Source organism: Columba livia, chromosome 10 (genome assembly GCF_036013475.1).
Source record: "Columba livia isolate bColLiv1 breed racing homer chromosome 10, bColLiv1.pat.W.v2, whole genome shotgun sequence".
NCBI lineage: Eukaryota > Metazoa > Chordata > Aves > Columbiformes > Columbidae > Columba > Columba livia.
In genome coordinates this window covers 18,495,371-18,515,642 of record NC_088611.1, presented here as the reverse complement: position 1 = coordinate 18,515,642, position 20,272 = coordinate 18,495,371, and the positions used below count along the sequence as shown (strand labels likewise).

General features: G+C 45.1%; 2 protein-coding genes across 2 annotated transcripts; one reads left to right on the top strand and one right to left on the bottom strand.

Moving 5' to 3' along the window:
* Positions 1 to 3,815: 3,815 nt before the first annotated feature.
* LOC102090588 (nascent polypeptide-associated complex subunit alpha, muscle-specific form-like) lies at positions 3,816 to 9,723 on the bottom strand. The gene is made up of 4 exons (XM_065074812.1): positions 9,704 to 9,723; positions 8,832 to 9,428; positions 8,706 to 8,761; positions 3,816 to 4,015 (listed from the first exon to the last, which is right to left on the bottom strand). The coding sequence occupies exons 1-4, from the start codon at positions 9,721 to 9,723 to the stop codon at positions 3,981 to 3,983; spliced, it is 708 nt and encodes a 235-aa protein (XP_064930884.1). The 3' UTR covers positions 3,816 to 3,980.
* On the top strand, positions 8,949 to 14,272 carry CCDC51 (coiled-coil domain containing 51). Its single transcript, XM_065075601.1, has 5 exons — positions 8,949 to 9,174; positions 10,661 to 10,906; positions 11,033 to 11,379; positions 11,685 to 11,849; positions 13,415 to 14,272. Exons 3-5 carry the CDS (start codon positions 11,062 to 11,064, stop codon positions 14,189 to 14,191), a joined length of 1,260 nt encoding a protein of 419 aa, XP_064931673.1. The 5' UTR covers positions 8,949 to 9,174; positions 10,661 to 10,906; positions 11,033 to 11,061; the 3' UTR covers positions 14,192 to 14,272.
* The last annotated feature ends 6,000 nt before the right edge of the window (positions 14,273 to 20,272 follow it).

Genomic DNA, 20,272 nt, shown 5'->3' with positions numbered 1-20,272 from the left:
TGTGAGGTCACAAAGCCAGTCTGTAGCAGCGGTTCAAAGCCAGTCCTCCAGCCTGGCTGACTTAAGCCAGAGAAGTTTCATATTTAAGACCTCACGTGAATCAGTATGTGGAAGTTGTTCAGAGTAGGGTATGATTTCCTTGGAGCTGAAATAACTCAAAAGAGTAGACAAAGTACTTTAAGACATTAGAGCTTGACTTGAATTCATTATAGCAATCATATCCTTCAACAGTTTTACCTATAAACAATATTTGCATTTATTCTGCTACTATTTTAATCATGGGCATTCATTTCATACTGCCTTCTGGGCTTTGTTTTTTCTGTGCCCTTCAGACTGTGGGTAATTTTATGTATATATGTGATTTAGGAGCTATAATGTCTTTGCATTAGTTTAACACTGAGCTGGAGCTGCACTAAGGAATGAAATGCCATTTATAACATAGTATTATGTAAAAACATAAAATCAAAGTGTTCCTTTGTTCAGCTCCATTTCCATAGCCTGTATTAAACACAGGAGGATTCTTGGCCAGGAAGGCGGTTCAATGTCTACATTAAACTAAAGCCTATTGAGAACAGCTCTCCCACAGCAGCGATCTGTCACTTTGCCATTTGGTCTCTTTCCCTCTTGTCTTGATTTTTGGCTGAAACGCCTTTGCATATTCTCTCATGGTGCAGAGCACACATTTCTATTCAATCTGTTTCACTCAGACCACCTCAGGATAGCTTCACTGTGACTGGCAACCTCATTCATTTCATTTAGCAATTCGCAGGGCAAACAACTGCTTATTGACACACTGCCAAGGTTGTATTTCTGTCATGTTCTGGCCAGATCTAGAAGGCGTCTCACATTCCTTCTTCATCCTCATTTTAAACCACCGTAGCATCCAGGGCTGCCCCTCTCTCCAAACCCACTGAATTAACACCAAGCTGATTCACCTAAAGCTTTAAAGAACATACAGGCAGGGGTTTAGACCAGAATGAGATTATCACACTGTGCTGTCTTGTAGAAGATCCCGCTCCCGCCAAAAGGGATGCCTAACTTCTGCACAAAGGGCATCGAGAATTCCATGATGACATACGTCCAATGTCTGCCCTGGTACTAGTCTCCAAGCCCTTGACTGCAGATGCTGAAGAACACCCCTCATTGTGCCAAGGGCGAACGCAACCCACACGTGGTAAAGTTCTGGGAGGCTTTTCTCTTTGGGGACGCCTGGCTTTGGCTTTAAGGAACAGGCTGCTTGGGATTGCACGCTGAGGCTCTGCAGACAAGCAGCTCTCTCACCTCGCTGGAGATGTTCTGACCATCGCTGAGGGGCAGCCGGTCATGGGTGGCTCCGGGGCCTCAGGGCTGCCTGGGGAACTGCTGGAGAGTCCAGAGCAGGGCAGTGAGGAGGATGGGGTGGAGCATCTCCCGTGTGAGGAAAGGCTGAGGGAGCTGGGGCTCTGGAGCTTGGAGGAGACTGAGGGGTGACTCATTAATGTTTATCAATATGTAAAGGGTGAGTGTCAGAGGATGGAGCCAGGCTCTTCTCGGTGACAACCAATGATAGAACAAGGGGCAATGGGTTCAAACTGGAACACAGGAGGTTCCACTTAAATTTGAGCAGAAACAACTTCACGGCGAGGGTGATGGAACCTGGCCCAGGCTGCCCAGGGAGGTTGTGGAGTCTCCTTCTCTGCAGACATTCCAACCCACCTGGACACCTTCCTGTGTAACCTCATCTGGGTGTTCCTGCTCCATGGGGGGACTGCACTGGATGAGCTTTCCAGGTCCCTTCCAACCCCTGACACTCTGTGATCTGAAGGGTGCCCAGGCTGTGAGGGGTGTCCGGGCTCTGAGGGGACTTCCCGGGCTCGCGCGCCGCCCTGAGGCGGGAGGCTCGCGCGCCGCCCTGAGGCGGGAGGCTCGCGCGCCGCCCTGAGGCGGGAGGCTCGCGCGCCGCCCTGAGGCGGGAGGCTCGCGCGCCGCCCTGAGGCGGGAGGCTCGCGCGCCGCCCTGAGGCGGGAGGCTCGCGCGCCGCCCTGAGGCGGGAGGCTCGCGCGCCGCCCTGAGGCGGGAGGCTCGCGCGCCGCCCTGAGGCGGGAGGCTCGCGCGCCGCCCTGAGGCGGGAGGCTCGCGCGCCGCCCGGCGCGTGCTGCCACAGGAGCGGAGCGCACGCGCAGCGCGGCGGTTCCGCGCGCTCCTCCGCGAGCTCCGGAGGGGAGACCCGCTCCCGAAGCGGGGAGGGGCCGGCGGGACGCGGTGCGCATGCGCAAGCGCACACAAGCGATGTGCGCGGCTGTTGGTGCGCATGCGCCAGCGTCATTCGTCGCAGCCCCTGGGGGGCGCATGCGCACGGCTGCGGTACCGGCCAGCAAGGCCGCCTGCAGCGCCGCAGCGTGACCGCGGGGGGGCGCCAGAGCCCGCGGCCGCTCCCGCCCCGGAGCCGCCGCCGAGGGGCCGGACAGGGCCTGTTCCTCCCCCCTCCGCCGGGTGCCCAGTGCCGGTCCTGCCCTGCTGAAACGTGCTTCACGAGGACGAAGAACGCTGCGTCCCCCCAACAGTCACCCCAGCCCTCTAGAAACAAGGAAACCTTTTGAGCACTGACATCTGCAGGCTCTGCCTTAGGAGCCAACAATGTCTTCAGATTTACCATGTAACTCCACGCAAAGTGCCTCACTGTTTACCGCAGCAATCCCCCCCAGCTGACAGCTGCCTTTCCTGCGGGAGCAGCCCGGATCTCACCATTACCGTTCACTGAGGTAAGAATCACAGAATGTCCTGAACTGGAAGGGACCCACAATGATCATCGAGTCCAACTCCTGTCCCTGCTCAGGACACCCCACAGGTCACACCGTGTGTCTGAGGACGCTGTTCAGTCTCTTCTTGAACACTGTCAGGCTTGGGGCTGTGACACCTCCCTGAGGAGCCTGTTCAGTGTCCAGCACCCTCTGGGTGAAGAACCTTTTCCTCATGTCCAACCTGAACCTCCCCTGACACATCTTCCTGCCATTCCCTCGTGTTCTGACGTCGGTCACTAAAGAGAAAGAGTTCGGTGCCCACCCTTCATCCACCCCTTGTGAGGAAGGTGTAACTGCTGAGGTCTCTTCGTCTCCTCCAGGCTGAACAAACCAAGAGACTTCAGCCACTCCTTAAGTTTCCTCTAATGCACACGCACTCTGCATTAATTCTTTCCCCCTTAGTTCCTACCTTGGGAATGTCACATTCCTCCCTTGAAATTTCTACACCCAGTGTACTGCCACTGCTGTTCATTTCAAAAATTTCTAGTTCCATAAGCACTGTTTCCTTCCTCTCTCCTCCACAAAGGTATCGCTGGGATTGTAATCATATTGGTACACAGAAGTTCAAGAAAAACAAAGTGTAGGTGATTATTTGTAGGACAAAGGCAAGTTCAGCAGCCACTGGGACTACAGGGCATAGTACAACAGTGTACTTAAATAGTAATATGAAAAGGAATATTGATTTGGATAGTGGCTGATGCTAAGGCAATCACTTTGCTGGCAATGGAAATATAACTCAACCTTTTGTGCAGACAAAGCTTCCAGCTCTTACGAGAGCATGTGCTGATATCATGACACCTTGGGCAGCTGCAGCTAAACCTCAGCCTCCTGATTAAAACTGGATTTTAACACTAAGGCCTGACTCTTGTTATCAAAAGAAGAGCGTAAGTTGAAATTCGGTCTCATAAATGACCAAACCAGCAGATGCATTCAGGCTTCATAAGGTCGCAAATGGCCTTCAGTAAAAGTTTAGTTTCCAGTATAAAACAGTAATACAATTTTTAAAACAAAACCTACAGGTAAAGAGATAAAATATTACATCTTAACAAAAAAAGATTTATTATGACTTAACAAAAAAGATTTATTATGACTAAACAAAATGTACAATGTTTCCCAAATGACAGTGAGTTTTCATGACTCTCTGAAGTCTGCAGGTCCATTGAGTAACTCGATCACTTCTTACCCTGCGATTCGATCAAACTACTTTTTGCCAGACTTCTTTATTCCGCCACTGGCTGCCAAAAGAAACAACACAACTTGTTAGAAAACCGTTAAAATTTAGTTCCTCATAAAATCAAATCCCCACTAGAGTGCCTGTACAACTCAGATCCTCACTGGTTAATTGTTTTTGCATGTGTTACTCTTCTGTATTTGTGGTCTCACATACTTTACTCCAAATGAATAACTTAAGAAAGAGTTTCTCCTGGAACCAAATATCCCCTACAAATCTACAACAGAACTAAGTATTTCAGCAATCCCTTTGTTCCTTTATGGACACTGTCCATTGTTTATTTCTTATACAGTAGGAGTGTAGTCTGGTCAAGTCAAATTCAAGGCTAAGGGAAGAAAAGCCTCAGTATCCCTATAGCAACCAGAGCACCCACTTGGGATCAAAGCTCCACAGAAGCAGGTACTGGAATTATAAGAATTCCAGTTCTCTGGAATTAGCTGTTCTCTGCAGCCCCTGTTATTGAAGAGACTAAAGCAGAGTGGAAAAACACAACATATTAACACAGCAACAAGTGCGGCATTTTTTGCAAATGCTATTTTTTACAGCGTGTGTCGTGTATGACGAGTGGAAAGGAAAAAAGAATAGTAAGGCTACAGCAAGACAGGCTGCAAGGGCTGATGGTCGACAGCAGACCTGACACTGCAGTATGACTGACTGCACTGCTGAGGCTCTAGGGAACAGTCCAGCCTTCCCACAACAACATAATAATCGCTGTCTGCTTTGGCAAGCATTGGACAAGGACCAGATGACTGAAATTCAGCCTAGAAGCAGGCAGAATAATGTCAGGAAAGAACTATGAAGAAATCTGTAAGCTGAAGAGCCCTATGCAGAACAAGTTTAGGATGGTAAGGACACAGAAGAGAAGCTCAGTGAATTGTTTTGCATTGCTCTGTAATACCAAAGACATTCTGAGTCCCACACCCGGCACATTTTTTGTACACCGCTAAACCAGAGGAACTAGATCAATTTGAGATAAATAAACAAGAAATATCCCAAGTCAGTGGGCCTGGATGGCACTCCCTCCAAGAGCACTGACAAGCTCTAACGTGAAAATGCAGAACTGCTGGCTAAGATTTGAAACTTATCATTACAGCCACCATATCAGAGGACTCACGGATTGCCAGCACAACTCCCAGATACAGAAAGGGTTCTGTGAAGAACTGGGGAAATACAGACCAGCGAGTCTGACCTTGATCTCTGAGAGGATAACAGAGTCTGTAATAAAGCAAATGGATAAATCGACCCCTGTAAATAGTAAATCCTCCCTCACTGCCCTGCTGTAACTCTGAGGTCATCATTAAGTGCACGGATAAAGTGAATCCAGGGGATTTCATATTTTCAAACAGCATTTGACAAGATGCCATAGCAGAGCTTGTTAGTGCAACTAAGTTGCTACGGGATTGCTGGAAAGGTCTTTCTGGAACCTTTCAAAACCAAAGCTTGCTAAAGAATAGGAAGCAAAGTGTAAAGTCTAACGGTCTTCACAGAAAAGCGATTAGTCACACTAACGAGCCACAGGTCAAAAATACCTAGAGGGAACAGGCAGGGTGCACCTTTTAACGTCTCTAATCCGACCACTGCAAACTTGAGTGCACAGGCACAAATTAACACATCTGCTCACTGAGACAAAGACTTGGCTCAATGCACCATCAGGATGCACCCTGCAAGTGTTCTCCTGTGACACAGCTGACTTTACAGTCCTTAGGGAAAAGAGATGAAGCCAGACTAATTTCCAGTCACTAGTTTCTTTTTCTGCCAGGAATCTACTGCTCTTGAAGAAATTCATCCTCTAAGAGAACAAGGACTGGATCTGATAAACTTTCGGGACTGTGGCAAAGCCTACGTGTAAAATATCTTGAAAGAAAAGGATGGTGTGCTAAAATAAGAGTAGAAATGTCTCTGCATGATCCCACTGGAATAGGTTACCATGCCAGACACACACGTGTTTCCCGTGATGCAGAACCTGCATCGGGAATTTGGGGATAAAAAGGCATAGTGAAAGAAAAGAAAAAACCAGCATCTGTTCCTCATCATGTGTACCTGCCACTGACTTTCTGGTGTATGTTCACTAACACAGAAGTACATGCCTTTTTATGTTTCTCAAGCAAAAGCATTAAAATTTTGAAGCCAGCAAGCCCTCCATTTTTCCTATCAGGATGGCACCTCACTTACTGAGGGGCCCTTTTCCAGCAGCCTTTGCTTTCATCTCCTCAAGTTTCTTTTGCTCCTCCTTCTGCTTTTGTTTAAATGCCAGATCTGTCTAAAGAAAAGAACAACAGTGTTTGTTAACATCTCCTCCCCCAAAAATTCAAAAACAACTGACAAGCAATGAGAAACAAATGTAACGTTCTAAGAGCAATAAAAACCTGACTGAACTGATGCAAGATGGCTGAATACTACGCAATGGGCAAAACCTTGCAGAACCATGAAAGACTTTTTGCTGTACCAGAACACAACTAAACTTTTAACTTTGTATGTTTCACCTTTATGAAATTAAACAAGTATCATTTCCTATGGCATAATCTCATTCTGCCCTCTGAATGACTGAGGTTTGCACTAAAACCACTAATTAACATGCCACCAGTGTCACTGGGAGCCAAGCAAACAAGTGCTGTCTAATAATAAAGGTGGCTTTTACCTAAAAAAATCATTAATTAAAAAAATCTATCCTTCCACACATATGTCAATATTTTTGCCAGGTTTAATACATTTGTATCAGTTCCAAGAAATCCAATGAGAAGTAGTCTTTTTCCCTAGTGCTCAGGATTTTGGGATAACTAATCTGAGGACCCTGACAATTGAGATTCTATAGATTATTCACCAGTCCAGCCCATGGCTCAACTACCTTTATAATTGGAAAGTTTTCTTCTTTGTTAACTTACAGCTTCCCTTGTGGCAATGTAAGCTTCTTACTTCTCCTGCCTACCCCTTACAGAATAGACTATTACGTTTATTACAATACTGGGAGGAAAATATATATGATTATACCATGTTTGCCATCCACGATTTCATTTATACATCTTTTTATCATTATCTTTTGCAACACCTGATTTTCGAGGTTGATGTTCAGTGTATGATCTACATCCCAAATTCTATCAGGTAGACCTAGAGTTTAGCCAGCCACTCTCCTTGTGTAAGTTAATTATTCTTACTAAAGAAAGGGACTTAGCGTACATGCTTAACTAAATTAACCCAATTTTTTTAAACCTCTGATTTAGTAAGATAACTCTGGCCTCTGACAGCCTGTGGCCCCTCCAAATTTTCTGTTTTTTACCAAGAGAATAAGCCACACTGTCAGTCAGTTAGCCAGTTGAGGCACTAACCAAAATAATACTTAAACTCCCATCAAATACAACACTTTGCAAAACCTCATTTGGTGCGCCCGTGCCGTCAGACACCGAATTGTCAGTAACTGCTGCCAGAGCGCGGGATCCCAGAAAGTCGCACGTTCCCCTTCAGCTCCTTTTGCGGTCCCGTTCCTGACTCGTGGTCCTGTTCCTGACCTGTGGTCCCGTTCCTGACTCGTGGTCCCGTTCCTGACTCGTGGTCCCGTTCCTGACCTGTGGTCCCGTTCCTGACCCGTGGTCCCGTTCCTGACTCGTGGTCCCGTTCCTGACTCGTGGTCCCGTTCCTGACCTGTGGTCCCGTTCCTGACCTGTGGTCCCGTTCCTGACCCGTGGTCCCGTTCCTGACTCGTGGTCCCGTTCCTGACTCGTGGTCCCGTTCCTGACTCGTGGTCCCGTTCCTGACCTGTGGTCCCGTTCCTGACCCGTGGTCCCGTTCCTGACCTGTGGTCCCGTTCCTGACTCGTGGTCCCGTTCCTGACTCGTGGTCCCGTTCCTGACCTGTGGTCCCGTTCCTGACCTGTGGTCCCGTTCCTGACTCGTGGTCCCGTTCCTGACTCGTGGTCCCGTTCCTGACTCGTGGTCCCGTTCCTGACTCGTGGTCCCGTTCCTGACTCGTGGTCCCGTTCCTGACTCGTGGTCCTGTTCCTGACTCGTGGTCCTGTTCCTGACCTGTGGTCCCGTTCCTGACTCGTGGTCCTGTTCCTGACTCGCATTTGGGAACCTGTGCCAGCAGCAAGAACCTGCACCAGCTGCTCTTCTCCACACACTGAGCTCTGCCCTGCTACAGAATACAACTGCCTTTGTTGTCCACACCTTTACTCAAATCCATACTGGCTATTCATTCTTGGATCCTTGCAAGCACTCAACTAGTTCTACCATTTCTTATTCAGACAGCTATTATTTTTTTTTTTCCTTTTTCAAAGAGACAACATATTCATCTTTTTCCAGCCACTGGTGCCTCATCCATCCTCCACAATCCTCAGAAATTACAACTTACGCCCACACTCCAACCCTTACATTTAACTATCTTTAACGTGAGATTCGCTGCTACCCAATCTATTTTAACCACTCGATAATCCCCGTTTTTTTGTATCCCGTCCCAAGCTCTTGTGACGGTGTTAATTAGTCAGGACTCCAGATCGCAGCCGCTGCTTGGGGTGCGGGAAACCGGGGCGCCGACGGCAGCGCATCAGCCCTTGTCCCTTACAGCGCATGTTACCGTCAGAACGACGCTGGCACAACGTGCCGTTTAATAAACAGTGTATTGCTGCGGAAAGCGGCCCAGGCCAGAGCCCAGCGGTGCCCGCCCGGTGCCGCGGGCCCCCCGGCGCTCGCCCGCCGCCTTACCTCGTCCAGGTCCTTCGTCTGCTTCTTCGGCTGCTTCAGCGGCTTCTTCTTGCCGCCTGCAAAGACAGAGGAGACAGTGAGGCCCAGAAGGGGGAGCGAGACCCGGGGCCCGTGGCCCGCCCTTACCCTCTCGGCCCGACATGGTGCCCGCTCCGCCGCGTCGCCCCACGCCCGCGCGCGCACGGGAGGCCGCTTCCGTCCTGGCCCCGCGCGGCCGCCGTAGCGCTTCCGCCGCCGCTTCCGCCTGAGGCGCCGGGCCGGGCCGCGGGCAGGTTGGCGGTGCCGGCGGCGCTGGGTGGCGGGTGCGGTGGGGCCGGCGGCTCGGGGAGGGCTGCCCGGGGCGAGGAGCGGCTCCGCTCGGCTCCGCTCGGCTCGGCTCGCGCTCCGGGCGGGCGCGGCGTAGGCGAGGGCTGGCGGTGGAGCCCCCGCGGCGGCCGCTCCGTCCCGCGGGTCGCCCTCTGTGTCTGAGGTGAGGCCGGTGCTGCGGCCGGGCCGGTGGTGGCTCCGAGGGGCGGTGACCGTCCCGCTGCGCTGTCTGTAGGGACCGGGAGTGCAGGCTCGTAGCTCTGCGTGCGGTGGAAGGGCCCCCCCGGCTGGGAAGGGCCCAGTCGTCTGTGAAAATCAGAGGGTTTTTTCCCTTCAAGTATGAGCAGTTGAATTGTAAGCGTGTGGTGGTGTGTTGCAAGTTCTGTTTCGATGTTTTGGCCATGACAAAAGAGGTTGCTATGAAATAAGATTGTTAGTAGTCGTATTTGTGTGTCTAGTGTCCAATATGTGTAGCAACTGTGGTCTCAACGTTTTGACAGAATATGTCAATGTCTGCAGGCAGAGGAACGTAATTTTCTTACAAGGGAAGCAGGAGAGAGCCAAAGCGTTTTATCTTGGATGAAGCTTTCGTGCCTGTCTTAGGTCCTGTTGGCTCAGACTGAGATTACTTTCTTTGCAGTCTGTTTGCAACTGTCTATATAGAAATTATTCTAAAAATGTCATCTTTTTACTTTTGCCGTGCCTTCTCCATAGCCTGAACACTTGGTAAAGCTCTTCATGTAGTAGTGGAATTAAAATTAAAAGAGGGAAATCTTGCAGTGTAGAATGGACAGAAGTGAGCTGAGGTTTTAGTACGTGGGCTGTGACACAGAGTACATGTTGTAACAGCAAAATGTATGAGTGACGTTGGAAGGAGACAATTTGCTTCCTTTCCATTTACATTTTGATCTACCATATTATTATGTATATGAACCGACCGGTAAGATTTGCACAGTGCTCTTTGGTGTTACTACAGTTTGTTAGAATATATACAACAGGGAATGAAGCTGTGGCATTCAGAATCAGTAACCAGCTAAAAGCTGATAAAAAAACCTGTTCTAGTAGGAAAAATCCTCTCCTGTGGAAATACCCAGATTTTCACATAAGTGACGTCATTAGACACCTAAAATTATCATGGAAAACTGTTTTCAAATAATATTTTAAAACTGTGCAGCAACTATCAAACCTTTCTCAATAACCCATGTTTCTATATTACTTTAGTGAAAACCTAATATAGTCATACTGAAACTTCATATAAAACCTTATTTGAAAGTTTTCCTGTTTAGAGTTTTCAGAGGAATGCACTCACTTGGGAATTAAGATCTTATTTACAAATCAACAGACAAAAAAACATAACTAGCAGTCTGCTTTTGCAGTGTAAGCAAGAATTTTAGGCTCATTTTAAAATGCGGCCCTAGCTGTGCATTCACTACCTGATATTTTTCTGATCTTGTTGCTCTTCCTTATGTTTTACTTTGTCTTCAGTTCAGTGCTTCGGTGCTTTCCCTCTGTCCTTTATGTCTCTGCATTCTTCAACACTTCGACTTTGTGTATCTGTGGAGTGTAAGATAAAGGGAATGATCAAGCCCCATTTCTTATCCAGACTTTTTTCCCCTCTCTGTCTTTTCTCCTTTTCTGTTCTTTTGCAGAATTATTGGTGCCTGTGACATGGTTTACCAGCCTCAAGTGCAAAATCTCACACGGCAACCACTTCTGTGCCGAAGCATTAAATTACTCTGAAGCTGCTCCTTCTGGTACTGGATCTGCACATTATCACTGTTCACGCAGTGAGAGAATTAGTAATCAAGTAGCATGGTGGGAGTACTTACTAACAGCAGAAATGCAGGAATCTGTGGCAGAAGTGGCCCTTGTTGAAAATTGTGCAAGTTCTCTAGGTAAGTAGTGGTGTAAAACTAGTGATGGTTTAGCCATTCTTGAATTTTATTTGTTTTGGTACATGTGTAGTTTGAAGAGATATTAATCAGCCGTACTTCAATAATTGTTCTTCTTCATCCTTGTAGCACTTTTATTCAGCGATTAAATTCAAGACATGGGGCCAATGAAATACAAGTCAAGTGTGTCCTCGGTGTCATGTGGTCTGCAATATCACCATTCGTTGATAAAGTGGAGTCCAAAAATTAATTTACACATAGTACAGACTTACTGCTCATCAGCACCTAAGAGGCCTGAAGCCAGGTCTGCAGTAGAAGTGACCATGGGTCTTCTGAATCGGCTGACAGAAGCTGGGACTGTTTTGGGAAAAAACTCCCTTCAAAAGGTGTCTGCAACATGCAAGAGTTGGTGGGACAGATATGAAGAGTTTGTTGGAATTAACGAAGTTCGAGAGGCCCAGGGAAAAGTGACAGAGGTAAACATGGAGATAATGTGGAAATTTAGAAATTCCGGGTTGAGCTATTTGAAGTATAAACACTTTGAGGCAAAAAAAACCCCAAGAACTCTAAGGAGTCGTGTCTTTTACCATGCAGATGCTATGAGTGTTCTAGTCTATGCATGTTAGTTAATACAGCTTATACCTTAGACTGAAATGGAGTGTGCTTTCTTCTGTTGTTGGTTTTGTTTGGTTTTGGGTTTTCTTCCCTAAAAATTCATATAATTAGTGATTTAGAACTGTCTGGTAAAAAGTCTCTAAAATAAATACTCTTTTTCTCTCAGGCTGAAAATGTCTTTATGATAGCTCGGGGGATAGTGCGAGAGGCTCGTGAAAATGTAGAAGCCCAACAGATGAAACTGAAGGAAATTCGGGACCGGCTGGACAGGGTCTCTCGGGACGACAGCCAATATTTAGAACTGGCTACTCTGGAACACAGGCTGCTGCAGGTAATTTGTTGGTACTTGAGCAAATACGACGAAAATCTCTGTGCTTTGCTTCCATCACTAGTGACTGTTTTTGCAGATGCAGTTCAGTTCTGAAGTTTTTCTGATGATGCTTGTTTTAGTTAATTGTCATAGATTGTTTGATCTACTATGCAAATCATATATGTTAATGCTAAAGTAGGATGGTGAATTTAGGGAAGAAAGGTGAAGTTAGTGAGCCTGGAAAGACAAGTGGTGGCTTGACATGACTCGTCAACAAAAAGCTGGGATTCAATGAATTCACCTTCTCTGTGATGGGAGAAGCTCCTCTCTGGTTGTTAATCTGTGAAGACTCTCAGCTGCCTCCTATGTGCCTGCAGCATCCAGGCAATTTATTAAAGCTTTTGTCAGAAAGCAGCAAGAGTGAGGCTGCTGTAAGTGGAGGAGGAAAAGCGAGAGGATGAGGCTGGGGCAGTACCCTCAGCACAGGGACACCTCAGCTGGATGAGCCAAACTGGGCTGGTGATGCAAACATGTTTATTAACAGCCCATCAGTTGGAGATAAACACAAGGTGGGAAATCCAGATGAAACAGCAACAACAGCAGGGAAGAGGCCTGGAAGCAGGTACACCTGTGGCAAAGCCCATGCAAGGAGGGGGTACCTGTGCCTGAACTTAAACTGAGCTCCCGGATCAGTGGGTGGAACATCAGGAAAGAACTAGGGAGCTGTAGTTGTCTAAATAAGGGATTGGGTCTGTGTGGATGAGACTTGGAAGAAGAAAAGAGCTCTGTACAACTCTGAAGAAAGGTAGAACTCAAGTCCCTGCTGTTCATAAGGTGGTGGTGCCATCTCACAAAAGAAATATATGCTCAAAAAAATTAGAGTATTTCTGGGAGATGCAGAGAGCCGATGGACAGGTTCACCACCACCAAAAGCAGTGATTCCTTTGCTAAAACAGTGGAATTGAACTGCGGGAAAACACCTGGAAAACTTTCTACTATTTTTCTGCGATAAAATGGTTTACAACAGGAGCTGCCCTGCTGAAGCCAGTGAGAAGGGAGAAAGGGAAGACGTTTATCTGTGAGCAGGGTAAGGAAGAGAAGGCAGAGGAATAAGAAGTGTCTACATTCATGCAATGAACACATCAGAGACATCCTTTCCAGTCCTATTTTCAGTTTCCCTTTAAGGGGTTTAGAACTGAAAGGAAGAAATGTGGTAAAGGCAGCGTTTGGAGAAAAATTAACGTAATGGCAAGAGAAAGACTTTCCCCACTCATACCCTTTTTCTGTCATCAGCATGTGACGGATTCTTGTGTAGAGGATCATCTGTAATTCTCAATGACCTTTTCCTTTTCTCAGTTTTCACTTAAAATGATGTCTCATTGACTTAAGTAGGATTCATAAAGAAAATCTCACATTGAAAGGAACATTTCTGAAACAGCACTAATGGACGCTCTTCATTTCTATTCCTTCATCTGCACTGGGTTTTGGGGGATTTTTTATTATTTTTTTTTTTTAGCGTAGAATGTATAGCTTCGTATTATACCTCATATTGTACCTTCTCCTTCAAATCACTGTGTTTCTTGCAGGAAGAGAAGAGGTACCGAGCTGCCTATTTAAATGCAGAAGAATCTGAGAGAGAAAAATTCTCTCTATTCTCTGCAGCTGTAAGGGAAAGCCACGAGAAAGAGCGAACAAGAGCTGAAAAAACGAAGAACTGGTCTATTATTGGTTCTGTACTGGGAGCCATTATAGGTGTTCTTGGTTCCACCTACGTTAACCGAGTAAGGCTGCAAGAATTGAAAGTCTTGGTGCTTGAAGCGCAGAAGGGCCCAATAAATCTGCAAGAAGCCATCAAAGAACAGGCCTTCAGTCATTCCTTACAGCAGAAGGATCTCAGTGACATCATAGCAGACCTGAAAACTGTGCTGGAAACACGGACATCACAGGAAAGAAAAGAAGGTGCTTTCGTAACTAGAAAAGACAGGAATGACTCCGTAAATATAGATGCTCTTCTAATTCCTTTAAACGAACAGCTAAACTACACTAAACAAGTCAGTTCATGTCTAGGGAGTTTGCAGCAGCAGTTTAACAGTCTGCAGGAGAGTCTGGCGCAAATGACTTTGGAGATGAAGAGTGTTAAACTTGCGGTTCATTCCAGACCTACGGAAAGAGCGATGCCGAGGTCTGCAGTGGAGGGCAAGGGCCAGGTTTCTGCCATCAGAGATGTGATTTTAGAGTTGTGTGATACTGAGCGGAGACTGGAAACACAAATCAAGAGAAATTCTATTTACAGCACGGCAGTGACGTGTGCTATGTTTGCTGTTACTCTGCCAGTGCTCTATATTATACTTAAAGGGAACTGATCTCTAATTAATTGCCACAGTTTACTAGATTAATAAAAGTAAACTTGCACTCTAAGTACTCAGAGTACAAGTCTGACTAAAGTTGCGTTAGCATTTCTCGTTTTGCTTTCTTCTGTATATTCAGAGAACTTGTAAAGACTTAGTCCAGCCACTGCTGCAGGCTCCACGCGAACAGTCTTTGTCATGCCTTGTGGTTTGAACTTCTCAAGCAAAGGAAATTCCACAGTTCCATCTGATGATTTCATTCACTGCTTCACTCTTTTACTATCCAGTCTTCTATATCATGCCAATCAGTGACTCTCACTCTGGAGCTGTATTTGTGATTTTCTGTTCAAGTGATTCTTTTAATCTATCATTGATCTAAATGCTTCGTTTTACCATATTTTCCCTGAATTTTTAGTTTTGTTTCCTTTTTTTTTTACTTTTTTAAAATTCTAGCTCCAATGCAATGACTTGCAATATGACAAATAATAGGGGCCATGCAAATAAGAAGGCTTGAAGTTACCATGATACAATGTGACTGTACATCCAGATGATGCATTTAAAATACATTTAAGTTACATGCAGTAACATTTTCCTAGGATGGTTTATCATGAGATATCCAAAAGCATTTCTGGAGCTTGAGCTATTTGATAGTTCCATGACCTGAAAGGCTTGCAGGCAGGGAATAAGGGTTCAGATACAGCAATGTGTTAAGTATGATGACGTTTATTATGCAGATGCAAGACAATTGTCCTTTCTCTACAGGCTTCCCTAGGTATTTTGTGGGTTTAGTAATCATTTATGGAGCAATCACTTTCTTATCCTTACTAGCATCTCATTAGAACTTTCTCTGGTTTTATTCTTTTTCCAATTTTGTCCTGTCTGGAATTGAAATGCTGGTCTACAACAGGTGCTTTTAAGCCAGAACGTTAATGGTAACAGGGTTATTCAGACTACTCCAAAATAATATTTGGAAAAAAGTGAAAGGTCCAGCTGCCTGTTTTTCCTAGAAGGGATGGAGAGTGTCTGGTTGTGGAAAAACGCCATATGTCAGTATCTGTGTGCGGCCTAACACAAAGTTGTTGGTATCTCTGTGATATGAAGTAGTTTTCTCTTCAGAATGACTAAGTCGTGTTTAGCACACAGTCTGATAAGTGGCGGCTTTTGGTGTTTCTTGGTTTTTTCCCCCATCGGCTCTTTCTAGTTTCTTCTGCCCAGTAGCCATGTTAAAAGAGCTTGAGGTTTAGACTGTAAGCTCCTAAGACTGGAACATCTTTGGGACAGGGACATTTGCACTGACTTCATTTGGTATCGTTAGGTGCTATTATAACACAACTGAATAAGCAAACAATCTTAGGAAAGATCTGTGATGATTCACTGCTTGTAAAGGAGAGGAAGTATGCAAAATGTTTTTGGGAAGGACCACTGCTGATTTATACATTGATAAAAATAGATTTGTAGTATGAAGTGAATAACAAGCATTTGTCAGGGAAGCTGTTTGATGCGATGCCTTGAGAACTAGGATAAAAGTTCCCATAGCCTGGCTGTATCAAGAAGTGTACACATAAACCAATGCAGTTTTGTAAATCTGTAATATTTCATTTTCTCATTTCCCGAATATTTTTACAGGTTATACTTCTTGAAGGAGCTTGATGAAAATCAGAGACAAGTGTGTAATTAAAGGGGAAGGGATAATACAATGGTTCTATTTGTAATTTGGCAACACTTGTCACTAAGCGTTTTGTACTGTTTAGTTTTTTGTAGTTTTGTTTGGATTATTTTTGTTTGGTTTGTAGTTTTTTTTGGGTTTTTTTCCTTTCCCCTTCAATTTAACTACATAAAGTTAGGCTGCCTTAATACATAACTAGCTGAGTTTTAGATACTCAGCATTGCTGAAAATTAAGGATTGTATATACATGAGCATGGTTTTAAAATGCTGGATGTTAGGCAGCTAAACTTCAAAGTTGGGGCAACTCTCACTGAATTGTACTTGGTGGCATCAAAAATGGGTAGAGGTCCAAGGCTAAGCTTGTATCCAATAAAGAAGAGAATAAAAAACCCAGGAGTTGTTTATTGTCCTGAAGAGATCTGCTTTTTACCCGTTTAAAGAATGTTTGATGGCAGGTAGCTGTAACGTTACCTAGAGGTATGGGAAGAAGTCAGTCGATGAGAACAGTAGCAAACAGATCTGTGATAAATGAGTTTGAAATACGTGACCTGAAATTTGAGAAGAGCTGGATGGATGGTGTGATGTGTTTGAAGATGAGAATAACTGGATCTCAGCCTGTGGAGGGAGTTTGGAAGATTCAGGAATAGCTTCTGTATGTAGAGCTGGCAGAACTCACAAGTGATTACTGAGGTTCTCTTATTTCTGCTCTTCTGTGGAATCCTCATATGTGAAGTGACAGCAAAATAATTTCAATTAGGAAAAAAAACCCATAATTAACTGTCTATATAATAATGAGGAGGGCAGATTTGTGTATTCCCTCAATTCTGGATTAATCATCGCTCCGTTGTGGGAATGATCTAAGTGTGTAGTTTGGCGCGGTGCCGCACTTGTACCCCAAAGCCAGAAGGCGCGGCTGCAGCAGGAACAGCTGTACCTTCCGCCAGCTGAAGGCGATATCCAGAAAGACACTAAAACACAGACTATACGCGTAATCTGTTCAGTACTTCATGCTAAATCTTTGTTATGGTAACGCAGGCAGCAAATACACATGTTTGAACAAAACCAGCACAACTGTATGGATGTGTTTGCTCACAGTAGTTCAGGTACTTTTGCAGTACTGAGAGCGATTTACACCAAGCACATGTTTCCTGATGATTCAGCCATGGCTAAATGAATAGTTAATTGCCTGTGCTCTTCTGGGCTATTTTAGGGTTTTTTGGGGGGTGGTTGTTATGTTTTTTTAAAAGGTTATCTGTTGCATACCTATGGATTATTAATGAAGTTTATAATAATTAGTTGAACTTTGCTTTTGGAATGAGGTCTCCCAGCTGAAGCTTTCCCTCAACACTAAAATTCTGCCTGCTAAAGCCTTTCGAGACTTCAGTTCTTGCTCTTTCTGTGAGCAAAGCCCGCTCTGGGCAGGATGGCTCAGCCAGGCCTGTGTCCCAAATACTCGTCAGGTAGGAGGGACGGTGGCTGCGATAGTTTGTACAGGTCTAGTGAGGCCAGGGACTGCCCTAGGCATTGTGTATTGGTCAGAGAACACCGGGGCCAATTGAAGCTAATTCCACTATCAATCAAGACACGGAATATAAGTTAAAGAGGGAACCTAATAAGAGCAACAGGAAGCCCTTTGACAGACATTAACTATAGAAAAAAGGGTGGCAGTGGCCTGAGCTTGGCCCGTGTGGAGTTATTTTGAGTTCTTACTGCTCCGGGAGAAACCACGAGTAACTCAAAAGCAAACAGCCTGGTAGCCGTGGAAATAACTCCTAATGCGGTCACCACAGACTTCTAACAGTAGGGGTATTCTGAAGAGAAAAGTTGCCATTCCTTCCACTCATGAAAGAAGTAGCAAATGTTACTTATGAATATAGGACAAAACCAATTATATGTGGTATCACAATCAGGATATATATATTTATTCATTAACACTAGAGTTCTGCATGTTCCAACATCCTGGTGAAAAATTGCAGGTGCTCCCGTTGATTTCATTGTAACTGTCTGTTTGCAAAAGATGGTTTTTTTCACAGAGTATCTTCTAAAAACAAATACTTCCATCTTTCAGGAGCTGAGGAGTGGTAGAGATGTCCCGTTTACTTCAGAAGCAGGACTGAGATTTACAGTAGGTGTGAGGTTCACAAGCTCAGAAAAGGGAGACAATGCTGGGTTTGTCTAGAATATATTTAGAACTGTATCTTATTGCCAGATTTTTGCTAGCAAGTTCTATTTGTGACCTTCCTCATAAAACAGAGAGAAATGCAATTTCTGGTGTTTGGCACTTGGTGGATAATCTAAGAAGGTGTGAGCTTAAATAAAGCAAAAAAACAGCCGGGCCACAGTTTTTATTTTTAAGGAGAATTAAGACTTCAGGTAATTATGGTTGTGGCAAGGTTTTGGAGTTTCCATCGTGGGAAGGTTTTAGGAATGGTTTAGACAAATATCACTAGGTTTGGTACAGATACAGGCAGATCCTGTCCGGGACAGGATGGATTCAGTGAAGAGTTTTCAAACTATACTGTTTTCAGTGCTTTTTCTTTTTTTTAATAAAGGGGGAGAGTCTATGGATAATTTGATGCCTTAGTCATCCTAGTGCAGGTTATTCTATAGTGCAAGTTATAGCAGGATGAGAGACTGTTGTTCTGGGAAAATAATTGCTCGGTTTACTACAGGCCATGTGGCGTTGGGCGCCGGGACAGAGGGAGAGCACGTGTGTGCACAGCTGCCGTGAAGTATGACCCTAAAACTATCGCCTTAGTAATTATTTTTCAGAATCAAATTTGTAAAGTGACTTCTTGACCAATTTTGAAATACTATAAGGAGCTTTTTTTAAAGGCTGTTTTTCATGGAACTTTGCACACTTGTGTTGTGAGCCTCTAAATGGCTGCAGCCTGCACTGGCCTTCCTGTCAGTTTGCCTGAAGCAAGCTGGCCCATTAAAGATTATTTTATTGGAATACTGGCATATCACAAGCTCTCAGGAACTTTCCTGTGCTTCAATACTTGTATTTAAAAAAAAAAAACAAAAGAAAACACATCATCTATGTTGATTCAGTGAGCTGATCACCCAACCCTCCATATTAGTTTTGTGTATATAATCTGCTCCATCAAATACATCCAGTTCTTGGTCTTTGTGGGGGTGATTGTGACAATCTGTGGCTGGAGCCCCACATGCAGTGTTGGAAAACTTGTTCATTATGACACTGGACATGTCGTGCAAATGCTTGGGCCACAGAGTTCCAAGATAAAGGGATTGTCACAAGCATCCTGAGCTTGTTTTGCTGTGTCTCACCGAAAGAAAAGTAACCGTGTGCAAATCGGTGTGTGACAAGAGAGGCTCTTACTCTGTTCCTGCAGGTTCTGGGACACTGGGTTCAGATCACACTATTTTTGAGGCATGTTCAAAAGCAGATCCCTGAACGCCGACAGCGTGCTGCTAGCAAACCTGGAGGTGCCCAGTTGAGGGTAATGAAAACCGTCATGCCATTTCTAAATGTTCTGACAAACTGGAAACTTGAAAGCAAGAGAGTCAGATTTCAAGTAGGGTGGATGTAGTCAGCCTCCCCTTGGTCCCTGAATTACTGCTCTAAATGCAGTTTATTCCCAGAAGCTACAGACAGTATTCAGATATCCCTCGTGACTTTCTTAACCCACCTCATCTCCTGCTTGGAAGGGAGGAAGAGTAAGAAGAAAATCAAAAGGAGCATAAGCAGCTGCTAGCCTTGTGATTATCATAATAGTTACGTAAGAAACTTAGCTAACCTGCTTAGAACCAGCCACGAACAAGGGCTTTTATAGAGGAGGATCCTTTATGGATTTAAATATGCATTAAAAAAAGCTTCTGAACAAATGGAAATCAGAAACTGTTTAAATTTGTTCCTCAATGCTTGTTCTTTGTGTAACACAGTTTTCAGCTGTGTGATGTTTGATAACTAGCTTTTTCTCTGGTTCATTTTTAAGAACTGCAGAAGATTTTTGTGCAGACCAATCAAAACTCCTCCATGCAGAGGGAACGTGTGATCCTGTGGTGATTTTATGATATCCTGATCACTCCAGAGGGCTTTAAGTGCAGTAAGAGGGGTAGGAGGGGGGCACTAGGACATCCTTCAAGTGCACAGAAGCTCTTCTCGCACTGCTGCCAACACAGACCCCACCATGGACAGGAGGAGAATTTGCTTTTTGCTCCTTTTAAAGTGGAGCTTGCAGATGTTTTTTACCAGATGGAAGGGGCTGCAGGTTGGGACTGGCTCTGGAGAAAAGGCACAAAGCAGATTAGTGTTTTGATTCAGGGATGTGTTGGAGCAAAGAAGAATTTGGGGTTTTTTAACACTTAGTCACCAAAACTGGATTTTGGTGGAAGCTGCTTGAGCGCAGTTAAAATGTCTCTGATCATATGATGAAGTGATAATATTCTGTTCAGAGAGCTCTAAC

Excerpts from the sequence above, each read along its gene's own strand:
- CCDC51 (XM_065075601.1), top strand. The coding sequence starts at position 11,062 with ATGGGGCCAATGAAATACAAGTCAAGTGTGTCCTCGGTGTCATGTGGT. Across the intron at positions 11,380-11,684 it reads CCCAGGGAAAAGTGACAGAG|GCTGAAAATGTCTTTATGAT; the intron begins GTAAACATGGAG and ends TTTTTCTCTCAG. Across the intron at positions 11,850-13,414 it reads TGGAACACAGGCTGCTGCAG|GAAGAGAAGAGGTACCGAGC; the intron begins GTAATTTGTTGG and ends TGTTTCTTGCAG.
- LOC102090588 (XM_065074812.1), bottom strand. The coding sequence starts at position 9,723 with ATGGAGAAGGCACGGCAAAA. Across the intron at positions 9,429-9,703 it reads ATGGAGAAGGCACGGCAAAA|CAACCTCTTTTGTCATGGCC; the intron begins GTAAAAAGATGA and ends CTTATTTCATAG. Across the intron at positions 4,016-8,705 it reads AGACGAAGGACCTGGACGAG|CCAGTGGCGGAATAAAGAAG; the intron begins GTAAGGCGGCGG and ends TTCTTTTGGCAG.